Source organism: Schistocerca cancellata, chromosome 3, assembly GCF_023864275.1.
Source record: "Schistocerca cancellata isolate TAMUIC-IGC-003103 chromosome 3, iqSchCanc2.1, whole genome shotgun sequence".
In the NCBI taxonomy this organism is placed as follows: Eukaryota; Metazoa; Arthropoda; class Insecta; order Orthoptera; family Acrididae; genus Schistocerca; species Schistocerca cancellata.
In genome coordinates, this window is record NC_064628.1 from 523305449 (window position 1) to 523318719 (window position 13271).

Below are 13271 nucleotides of genomic sequence, written 5' to 3' on the forward strand. Positions count from 1 at the left end.
CTTTTACCTCGAAGGTTTCTTACAGTTGGTTACCTATGTATTGATCATAAAGCATATTTAATGACAGTTCAAGATCATCAGTGTTAAAACAATGTTAGTATTAAGAATATGGCAGTATATTATTTACAGGATTCTCATTTCTGGTTTCATGTCTCTGTTAGGTAATCTATAAAGGCCATCAGCATTTGAGCATGTGTAATGAATTAATAATTAAACTCTTGACTATTGATTACTGCAGCAGACTGTTGTGTGCTGTACTTAGCATTGGATTTTAACCAGTTTACCTTCCTCCATTTTGTGGCATATTTGTAACAGATAATATCATAATGAGACTGTATTTCCCATTGTTATGGTAAATTAATAAACAGCACAAATTATGTGAATCATTGAAATAATTTTCATGCTTCACAGTGCTGATGTATAACATGAAAAAAGATATAATTTTAAAAATGCAGAGAGATGGTGAACAGAATACTAATGTTGCAATGGATTTTAAAAAGTGGATAATACTGTGGGTCAGGGATTTTTGCAATTGTACTGCGCAGCATGGTTATAAATACCTTGTTTTGCAACATCAACACTGGTTGGAAAAGCAAGTATAAACCATTCACATCTATGTGTTTTATTTATTTGTTGGCATTGGCATTAGAAAGAAGCAACTGTATCTTGCTGATTACATAATACCTTTTAATGGAATTTTTCCATACCAACACTATTTTTATACACTATGGCATTATGTATTACTTAGAATTCCAAGAAAATTTTTTGAGAATTAAATCAGTTTTAATGTCAGTGTCCATCAGTGGCTTATTTTTAAAGTATTGATCTTATTAACTGTTGCTTCCTAACTTGTATTCTTCAGATATGAATTCAAATGAACATAATGTAATAAAATATTGCACAGTAGCTTAAACTATGTGTCAGACAATTGGATGCTTGAAGTGCAAATTAGTTTACATTAAAATGTATAAAAGTACACATTAAAATATCCACAGATATTCTATAGAATGTCATTCATGATCATGAAAAGTTGGTGTGCAAAGCGCTGAGATGCTGTAGGCAATTCATAAAGCCTACCACAGTACTGAGTTTTTTAGAAGCAAGTTGTTTATTAAACGAGGTGTTCATTTTAACTGAAGACATTGAAATATCTTGAAAGCTACATATTGGATCAAAAAAGTCATAATTCCAATTTGTTTGTCTCAAAAGGTGACATCCAATGACACTGCACTTGACACCCCCCCCCCTCCACCCACTACTCTGTGCGTGGGTGGAGGGGGTGACTTTGAAATCTCCAATGAGAATCCCCATTTTTTATTGCAAATTATGATTCTATGGCAAAATCTACATACATTTTGTCTGAAGTGTTTTCTTCATTTCATACAGATGGCACTGTAATCAGAAGAATAGAAAAGGGTACACAATCATAATTTAGACATGCTACTCAATGGCCCTTGAATATTCAATGGGATGTGAAGTCCCACCTCAATGCTGTGAGGGTAGGACAGGCTGCAATGTTGTATTCCTCCAATATATTGAACAGGGGACTACTTGAGGTGCCACTGTGGCTTGATGTGAACACTACTCTATTTTTCCACTTAGAGTAAGTGTTGAAACATAGTACCACCAACTTCAATACACATAGTGATCCATTCTTCAAATGACCATATACAGGACAGAAGCATATCTGCAGGAATGTCATCACGTGTTTATAATGTGGTCAATCATATCTTCATGGCCTACTGTCACTTGCTGGTACATCTTATCTTTTAAGTACTCCCACAGAAAGAGATCCAGTGGCATCAAATCCAGTGACTGAGTGGGCTAATTAATAGGATCATCTCTGCTGATCCACCGACCAGTGTAAACACAGTCTAAAACTTCCTGTGCTTCAATTGAATAATGCACTGGGCAACCATCATGCTGAAACCATATATGTTGTTGAACATCCAGGGCAACAGCCTGCAGTAGTACTGGTAGCCCCTGTTCCAAAAACATTTGATATTTGTGTCCATTCAATGTGACATTGATAAAATACAGACCAATGAATTTATTCCCCATGATGCTACACCATATGTTAACCAACCAAGGACACTATTGGTCAACTTGCTGTGCCCAGTGGAAATTCTCTACACTCCAGGAATGCATGTTATGCCAGTTAATGCTAACATGTTTTGTGAATTTAGACTCGTGGGAAAATAGTACCCTGGAAAAGAAAGTGAGAGTCATTTGAATTTGTTGATATACCCATCCACAAGACACTGCATGGTTATGGAAATTGGCGCTATGAAGTTCTTGATGCAGTGACATATGGTATGGATGATACTTGTGTCAGTATTACTTATGGACATATCGGGACCATAGTGTAACTGCCGTGTGCCTATCTGTGGGTTGTGGCACATTGCTTCTTGTACAGCTATTTCATTAGCTTCTCCTGTAACATGTTTGCTTCATTTCCTTTTGCCAGTCTGGATGCTATCATTAGACATAAAGGTTTTCACAAATGTGTGAGGAAAAAATGATGGTGAGCATTCAATTCAAAATACTTGGCATAGAAGGCAACAGCAGCCACAACATTTCTCCTACATTCTCCATAAATCAATACCATTTCAAGTTAAATAAATCAGCCAGGAAGAATGTAGCACTGAAAGCACATGTGAAATGTTATAGAAGCCTGTACAAGAAAGTAATAATTGCAGCTAAGAAGCTTGATAATGATTCATATATTGAGAAAGGTAACAACAAAATGAAGTCAACTTGGGAGGTAATAAATAAAAATATAGGTAGACACAAAAGAAAAGATAACAGCTTTGTCATTAAAAGTGAGGGTAAAACTGTTAAGGACCCACTTCAGATTGCCAACATATTTAACAAACATTTCACAAATATAGCCATAAATTTAATTAAAACTAAATGCAATTCCAATAGCAAGGTAAAAATCCCCATGAATGACATGTTTATCCAGTAACTGAATCAGAGGTACTAAATGCTATAAATACTTTAAAAAATAAAATGTCATGTGGGTGTGATGGGATTCCTGACAAAGTCATTAAGCAAAGTGCAAGAAACATAGCCTCACATCTCACTGAAATTGTAAATGAATCTTTTAAGACAGCGGTGTTTCCATCAAAACTTAAAATGTCAACCATAAAGCCACTTTACAAGAACGGTGATAAATATGACATTAGTAACTTTAGGCCTTTATCAATGTTGTCAGGTTTCTCAAAAATAATAATGGAAAGGATAATGTATCATAGACTATACAAATTTCTTATTAAGAAGAGAATATTGGTTAATGCGCAATATGGTTTCCGTAAAAATAAATCAACTGAAACAGCTATCTTCAGGTTTTTGCAACTTGTTTTAAATTCCATAAATAGAAAGGAATTAAATTGTGGATTGTTTTTAGACTTATCAAAGGCCTTTGATGTCATTGACCATAAGTTACTGCTTAGGAAGTTATATGCCTATGTGGGATATGTGGAGTTGCCCACAAATGGTTTGAATCATATCTGTCAGACAGGTATCAGAAGGTGGAGATAAGTCATGCAGATAGGACATATTCATCAAGATTCGAGAGAGTTTTGTACGGAGTACCCCAGGGATCTGTATTAGGGCCATTGCTGTTTTTAATATTTATCAATGACCTACCAAGTCAACTATCTGAAGCAGAGGCAGTACTGTTTGCTGACGATACAAGTTTGTTTGTTAAAGCAAATAGTGAAGCTGACTTACAGGAAAAAGTCACATTAGCAACAGACGAAGCAGACAAATGGTTCAATGAAAACAGGCTCATTGTGAATGCCAAAAAAACGATGTGGATTAACTTCAGACATATTACAAATAAAATAAAAACTAACCTTACAGTAGAACTGGGTAAGTGTAAGATTGAACAAGCATCATACACTAAATTCTTGGGAGTACGGTTTGATGAACACTTAAGTTGGGAAAAGCATGTAATATCATTGAACAAAAAATTAAGTCAAACATGTTATATACTTAGAATGCTTAAAAGCTCATGTAATATTAAAACAGTGTTATGTGTTTATTTCTCATTCATGCACAGTTTATTAAGATATGGTGTACAGTTTTGGGGGAACAACAGTCTAACAAAACATTCATTTAGACTACAGAAGAAGGCAGTCAGAATAATAAAAGGTATAGGATATAGAGACTCTTATAGGCATGCTTTCAAAGAATTAAAAATCATGACACTACCATCCTTATACATATAATAATAATAATAATAATAATAATAATAATAATAATAATAATTCCCGTGGAGGCCCGCGAAAAGAATAGGCCTCCGGTATGTTCTGCCAGTCGTAAAAGGCGACGAAAAGAACAAACCACTAATAGGGCTAACCCCCCTTTTAGTGTGATTACTTGGTTCAGGACAGAACTAAAGAAGCCTCGGACAAGCGCCGTCATGGTCGGGGGCGACGCTTGAACCCTATGCCCGCCCACAATGGTAACGACACTGCTAGCCAACTGGAAAATGATTTAAATCCAAATAGAGGTGTTTTGCAGGATATGCTTCCTGCAACCACCCTAGAAGGAAAACAAAGACAGAGGATGAGATGGTCAGATGAAGTTAATCGACACCTCATGTTCTGTTATTACCAAGCAACAAACCTAGGAACCAACACAACTGGATACAGATCACAAGTATACACAACATTTATTACCAGATACCCGGAATTAAAATTTTTAACAGAACAACGACTAGCTGATCAGATCCGTGTAATAATAAAAAATAACAGGATACCCTAGTCAGAATTAGAAAACATCAAACAACAAGTACAACAAATACTGGAACAAAATAATGTGCAATCAGAAGAAGAAGAAAATACAGTAATGGACTCAAACATCCCAGAGCAAACAAACAAAGACCAACACGCATCAATTAAACAATCAGAGGAAAACGAAATCTTAAGACAGCCACCAGAACAAGCACAAATAGAACACAAAGAGACACACATGTTAGATATAGAAGAGAAATTTCAGCTGACATATATAGAATACAAAGACACAAATACAGACATTAGACCATTCTTGCATAGACCGCCAAATAACCCACAAGTCGAAACAACAATAAAAACTATCAACACAATCATACACAACAAAATAAATGAAAACACAACTATGGAAGAGTTACAACTACTGGTTTATATAGGAGCACTCACTACACTAAATATACACACTAGGCAGAGATCAGAACAAACCAACACACAGAAGAAACCCACAAAACCAGCATGGTAACACAGGCTACAGATCAGAATAGAAAAACTGAGAAAAGACAACGGACAGCTAACACAATTTATAAGAAATGAAATATCAGACAAAAAACGAAAAAGGTTAGGTAAAATCTCACAACAAGAAGCAATAGAGCAATTAGATGAAAAAAAGCAGAAATTGCAAGCATTGGCCAAACGACTTAGAAGATACAAAAAAAGTGTAAATAGAAGGAAACAAAACCAAACATTCAACACAAACCAAAAGAGATTTTACCAAACAATGGATAACACACACATTAAAATAGACAATCCACCAAACATAACAGACATGGAACACTTCTGGAGCAACATATGGTCAAACCCGGTACAACATAACAGGCATGCACGTTGGATACAAGCAGAAACAGACATATACAAGATGATACCACAAATGCCTGAAGTGATAATTTTGCAACATGAAGTCACCCGAGCAATTAATTCTACACACAATTGGAAAGCCCCTGGAAATGATAAAATAGCAAATTACTGGCTAAAGAAGTTCACCTCAACACATTCACATCTAACTAAATTATTTAACAGTTACATTGCAGACCCATACACATTCCCTGATACACTTGCACATGGAATAACCTATCTGAAACCTAAAGATCAAGCAGACACAGCAAACCCAGCTAAATATCGCCCCATAACATGCCTACCAACAATATACAAAATATTAACTTCAGTCATCACACAGAAATTAATGACACATACAACACAGAACAAAATTATAAATGAAGAACAAAAAGGCTGCTGCAAAGGAGCACGAGGATGTAAAGAGCAACTTATAGTAGATACAGAGGTGACATATCAAGCTAAAACTAAACAAAGGTTCCTACACTACGCATACATTGATTACCAAAAAGCCTTTGATAGTGTACCCCACTCATGGTTACTACAGATATTGGAAACATACAAAGTAGATCCTAAATTGATACAGTTTCTAAACATAGTAATGAAAAACTGGAAAACCACACTTAATATCCAAACAAATTCAGATAACATCACATCACAGCCAATACAGATTAAGCGTGGAATATACCAAGGAGACTCATTAAGTCCTTTCTGGTTCTGTCTTGCTCTGAACCCACTATCCAACATGCTAAATAATACAAATTATGGATACAATATTACTGGACATACCCACACAAAATCACACATTTGCTATACATGGATGATCTAAAACTACTGGCAGCAACAAATCAACAACTCAACCAATTACTAAAGATAACAGAAGTATTCAGCAATGATATAAATATGGCTTTTGGAACAGACAAATGTAAGAAAAATAGCATAGTCAAGGGAAAACACACTAAACAAGAAGATTACATATTGGATAACCACAGCGACTGCATAGAAGCGATGGAAAAAACAGATGCCTATAAATATCTAGGATACAGACAAAAAATAGGAATAGATAATACAAATATTAAAGAAGAACTAAAAGAAAAATATAGACAAAGACTAACAAAAATACTGAAAACAGAATTGACAGCAAGAAACAAGACAAAAGCTATAAATACTTATGCTATACCAATATTGACCTACTCATTTGGAGTAGTGAAATGGAGTGACACAGACCTAGAAGCACTCAATACACTTACACGATCACAATGCCACAAATATAGAATACATCACATACATTCAGCAACAGAAAGAATCACATTAAGCAGAAAGGAAGGAGGAAGGGGATTTATAGATATAAAAAACCTACATTATGGACAGGCAGACAATTTAAGAAAATTCTTTCTAGAACGAGCAGAAACTAGCAAAATACACAAAGCAATCACTCATATAAATACATCAGCTACACCATTGCAATTTCATAACCACTTCTACAACCCTTTAGATCACATAACATCAACAGATACAAAGAAAGTAAATTGGAAAAAGAAAACACTACATGGCAAGCACCCGTATCATCTAACACAGCCACACATAGATCAAGACGCATCCAACACATGGCTAAGAAAAGGCAATATATACAGTGAGACGGAAGGATTCATGATTGCAATACAGGATCAAACAATAAACACCAGATATTACAGCAAGCATATTATTAAAGATCCCAATACCACAACAGATAAATGCAGACTTTGCAAACAACAAATAGAAACAGTAGATCACATCACAAGCGGATGTACAATACTAGCAAATACAGAATACCCCAGAAGACATGACAATGTAGCAAAAATAATACATCAACAACTTGCCATAAAACATAAACTAATAAAACAACACGTTCCCACATACAAGTACACACCACAAAATGTACAGGAGAATGATGAATACAAATTATACTGGAACAGAACGATTATAACAGATAAAACAACACCACATAACAAACCTGACATCATACTCACCAATAAAAAGAAGAAATTAACACAACTAATTGAAATATCCATACCCAACACAACAAATATACAGAAGAAAACAGGAGAAAAAATTGAAAAATACATCCAACTGGCTGAGGAAGTCAAGGACATGTGGCATCAGGATAAAGTCGACATTATACCAATTATACTATCAACTACAGGAGTCATACCTCACAATATCCACCAGTACATCAATGCAATACAGCTACATCCAAACATATATATACAACTACAAAAATCTGTAATTATTGATACATGTTCAATGACCCGAAAGTTCCTAAATGCAATATAACATATACCGTACAGTTAAAAGGAAGTCACGCTTGATCAAGGTCCGCGTCACTGTCCATTTTTGACCAGACATAACGTCTGAGAATAGAAAGAAATAATAATAATAGCTTTATTCAACATCGAATGGTACATTGCACATGTACAAAGAAACAGTAATGATTAAAGTTATTTGTGCAATACACAAGACACATTCTTCTGAATATGTCATTAATTTACAACAAAATTACAATAATGAAAGCATATGTTTCTTAAAAGAACACGAGGAATTTTCTACATTAAACAGAGAATTTCACAACTATAAAACAAGGAATAGGAATGATTTCCACAGAGAAATTCATAAAAGAGCTATGTATCACAAAAGTGTACTATACCAACCCAAAATCCTCTACAGTGCTCCCCCCAAAGAACTAAAAATAATACCAAAACTGCACATATTTAAAAGGGAATTAAAAAACATGTTATTGAGCAATAGTTTTTACAGTATTGAAGAGTTTATGAATCATTGACAATAAAAGTGCAGTTAATATTTCCCTGACATAATAAATATGTGTAATTGCTCACATTTAAATATTTGCTGTTTCTATGAAAGTGTGAAACAGTGTTAATGTAAGAATGGAAATAATATTTGATGTGAGAACCACTAGCTCTTTTTTTTTTCTTTTTCTTTTTTGTACGTGTTTATCCTACTTGTGTGTTTTTATGTTAATGTTCTTATAGTTCTATTAAAATTGTAATATCTAAGTGACAAGTAAATTCAATTATAAATTTTCATGTACATGTATTTTAAATTGTAATGTTTATTGACAAGTCCTATGTCATTTTGATGATGTACTACAAGGACGCTAATAAATTGAATTGAATTGAATTGAATTTCTTCCTCTGTGGTTGTAACATTCATCGTCCACTTGCTCATCTGTTCACCAAATGATAGGTAGTTTGCAGGCAATGAACACTGTTCAAGTATTGTTCTATCTCTTCTACCTCTGCATGATACGTGAGCTCCAGTCACAGTGCATTGCCTATTATGATACGTTGTAGTTTACTACATGGCCATGGTCATGTGTCAAATGTTCCCATGTTCAATATATCAGAGGAACAAAATACTGCAAATGGGGTTTCCAATTAGAAGTTATAAAATTCTAGCCTGTCCTACTCTCACAGAATGGAGGTGGAGTCCCACATGCCATTGAATATTCAATGGCCATTGAGTGGCACCTCATAAATTAGGGTTGTGTTCCCATTTCTATTCCTCTAATTGCAGCACCATCCATGGCAAAACAAAGAAAATGCTTTGGGAAAAACTTATGTAGAGTTTGCTGTTGAATTGTAATCTCCAATTAACGAATGACGGTTTCCAATGAAGATTTCAAAGTTGCCCATCTGCCACCCACATACAGATGTAGGTTGAGGTGAAGGGTCGAGTGTGGATGAATGGATGGATTTTACTTTCATTCTGATTGATCCGTAATTAGGAGGTCCTCCAGGATGTAGAACATGTCAGAAAAATGACAATACATGACAAATATTTACAACTAAAACAAATAGGCTAATGTACCATTCCACAGGTCCCAAGTGGAATTATCATCATTTTTTAATGAACACTATATGAAAGAGTCATTTTACAAATACTAATGCACTGAATTTAAAATAAAAAAGATTTTATATTTATTTATAAGGTAATAAAAGTGTAATACAACTACTGTAATACTTATTTACAATGAAAACATTACTGCACTGAAATTGCACAGAAGTTATATTGTACTTACATATATACACACAAATCAATTGGTTTTACTGAGAAATTCATCAATGGAGTAGAAGGAGTTGGCCACCAATAAATCCTTTAGACTTCACTTAAACTGAATTTCATTGGTTGTTAAGCTTTTTATGGCTGCTGGCAAGTTATTGAAAATGTGTGTTCCTGAATAATGCACACCTTTTTGTACAAAACTAAGTGACTTTAAATCCTTGTGAAGGTTATTCTTATTTCTAATACTGATTCCATGAATTGAGCTGTTGGTTTGAAAAAGTGATATATTTTTAATGACAAATTTCATTAAGGAACAAATATATTGGGAAGCAGTAGTTAGTATCCCTAGATTCCTAAACACACTTCTGCAGGATGTTCTTGAGTTCACACCACATATAACTCTTAATGCATGTTTTTGTGCCCAGAGAACTTTAGCTTGGCTTGATGAATTACCCCAAAAAATAATCCCATATGACATTATGGAATGGAAGTAAGCATAATATGCCAGCTTTTTCATTTTTATATCCCCTATGTCTGACACAATTCGCATTGCAAATAGAGATTTGTTTAGACACTTCAGCAGTTCTGTGGTGTGCTCCTCCCAGTTGAATTTATTATCAAGCTGCAATCCCGAGAATTTAACGCTGTCCACTTCTTCTATCTGCTTGTCATCGTATGTCAGGCACATACTCGTGGGACACCCCTTACAAGTTCTGAACTGCATGTAGTGTATTTGTTGGATGTCAGCCTCCGAGACAAACAAATTGGAACTATAACTTTTTTCGATTTGATGTGTAATTTTTGAGATATTTCAATGTTTTCAGTTAAAATGAACACCCTGTATAATATGATGAACATGTTGGCATTCACTTGGATTTTTGAAGTGATTACAAACAAAAATACCAACTAGAAAGAGCTATACTTCATGTTCAACTTTGTAAAAATCCATTGTCATGTTAATGTTATCTTTTGTGGGCAATTTTCAATACCGAAAGTATCTAGATATAAGAAAAAATATTTGAAAGTATGTAAATACTTACTATTATTGAACAATTCTGATTTGTGAAAAATTTAGGCAAATGTTATTGTCATGCAATGCCAATTATAATATAGAATCTCACACATTACTGATTTAATTAAGTTGGCAGTTAAACACTGGATGCTGAATCAGTCATTGATTTAATTAATAAGCAATTAATAGAAAGAAATGTAATTATGCTTTCATTTATTTTTCAGATTTATGTGGCTAACTGTCATTGGCCTCTCCATCATAACAGCTGCATATATGGTCAATGTAGCATGGTATTTAAGTGAACGGCATCCTACTTTAACAACACTAGAAACTGATCACTATCCAATATGGAATATACCTTTCCCTGCAGTTACCATATGCAACACCAATCAAGTGCTTCGTTCCAGGGCTCTGGAACTGTCAAAAAAAATGTAATCATAATATCAAATCTTTTGAAAACTTTTCCTGTCAGTTATAATTTCAGTAGCACTACTGACCAGGTGGTCACTTCTATGCTATTAAATTCTCAAATGAAATGTGGAAGTGGAAGTAAGAGAGTTAATTTATGTGACGTTTGTGTGGTACTGTTTGAGAGACACATGCTTTAAGCAGGCAGCAGATGATATCCCTTCCCTATCAGTAACAACACAAACATGATGCTGCACAGTACATGTACCCTTTGCAATCAGTTGCATGACGCAATTACACTTAAAGTACCTGACATGAAAGTGGCATCAAGTAGGGGGAGAGAGAGAGGGAGAGGAAAAAGATGTTATGAAATGGAACGGGCTGACCGCAAAAGTCTGAAAACTAGGAGACTTATGTAAACAGGCTAGAGCTAGGCACAACTTAGATGAGGATTTAACATTAGTTAGAATTTGTTGCATAAAATTCATGAAAGCAGAATGAAATGAAATTAAAGGCAATGATGATGTGTAATCTATCCTACATGTTCCATGGATACCATTAAGAAGTGGAACCTTCAGGGATAGAATGAGTCAGTCACACTAATGTCACCTAAGTTTAACTGAACAAATTAGCACATAAGCTGCAACTTTGAGAAAAGCTGCTGAATTCTAAGTTTTTTTTATATAGCTTTTGTTTATCTGCTATTAGTAGCTTTTCTTTCTTTCACTTCAACTGGTCCTCCTCAAACCAACAAGCCACCTTCCTTGGTGTTGACCTCAACCTCAGAGAAGGCTACATCACTGCCTCCATCCACATCAAACCTACCAACCACCAGCAATACCTCCACTTCAACAGCTGCCACCAAATCCTTCCCAGGAAGACCTTTCCATACAGCCTAGCCACCTACGGCCATCGCATCTGCAGAGACTGGCAGTCCTTCTCAAAATATTCGAAGGGTCTCAGTGAGGCCTTCACAGATCATAATTAGCCACTCAACCTTGTACAAAAACAGGTCTCCTGTGCCTTATCTCTCCAGTCACCCAGCACCTCCCAAAGTCCCACTGTGTTCGGCCACAGTGGAGCATTCCCTTCATGACTCAGTAACATGCAGGACTGGAGCAATGGACTCTCATTCTCTGCCAGGGTTTTGACTATCTCTTGTCGTATCCTGAAATGAAAAAATGTCCTACCAACTATCCGTCCTACTCCTCCCATGCTATTCTGACACCCATTGAACATACACAATATCCTCATTCATCCATACACAGTCCCTGCTCCCAACCCCTAGCCTCATGGCTCATATCCCTATAATAGACCTAGATGTAAGACCTGTCCTATACATCCTCCACTACTTACATTAGTCCAGTCATAAGCATCATCTGTCTCATCAAAGGCAGGGCTACTTGTGAAACCAGTCGTGTGACCTAGAACCTAAGCTGCAAACACTGTGCTTCATTCTTCTTGGGCAGGACAACCAACAAGCTGTCTGTCCTAATGAATGGTCACTGACATTCTGTGGCCAAGAAACAACTGGACCATCCAGTTGCTGAGCATGCTGCCAAACATAATGTTCTTCATTTTAATGACTGCTTCACAGCTGTGCCATCTGGATCCTTCCTACCAACACCAGCTTTTCTGAATTGTGGAGGTGGGAATTCTCCCTGCAATATGTCCTATGTTCCTGTCACCCTCCTGGCCTTAGCCTTTGCTAGACATTTTCCTTCAACAAACCTAGCCCCTTCCCTGTTCCCACACCATAGCCTTCTACTCAACAAGCACATTCACAGTATTTTTACTTCTCTCCTTTTCTGTCTCATCTCCTCTTGCGCCCCCTCTCCCCTTCGCCCTCTGTCTGACCTCCCGACTACACCTACATGCCTTACCCTCTCTCCTTCTTGGCCCTGTACCCTCCCACAAGCAGCACTGTACCGTACCCCACCCATACCATGCTGTCCCTCGCCCTGTCCACCCCAGCCATTTTCTTACCTCCACCATTCAAATTGCTTCTCCCATCATGCATAGTTACTTTCAGTCTGGCCCAGACAGCCAGAGACAGTGGTCATGTAGGTGTATGAGCTGCATTTGTGTGTGTGTGTGTGTGTGTGTGTGTGTGTGTGGATTTTCCATTGTTTGATTTAGCTTAATATTTATTGGAATAC

At 36.0% G+C, this 13271-nt stretch overlaps 1 protein-coding gene across 1 annotated transcript in view; it reads left to right on the plus strand.

The window, feature by feature from the left end:
• The first annotated feature begins 311 nt into the window (after window positions 1-311).
• LOC126176775 (sodium channel protein Nach-like) overlaps window positions 312-13271 on the plus strand; it is a 163518-nt gene continuing 150558 nt past the window's right edge. Inside the window, exons 1-2 of the mRNA XM_049923945.1 lie at window positions 312-592; window positions 10929-11135. Coding sequence (XP_049779902.1) covers window positions 417-592; window positions 10929-11135 — 383 coding nt within the window. The 5' untranslated portion in view covers window positions 312-416. The remainder of the gene's footprint in view (window positions 593-10928; window positions 11136-13271) is intronic.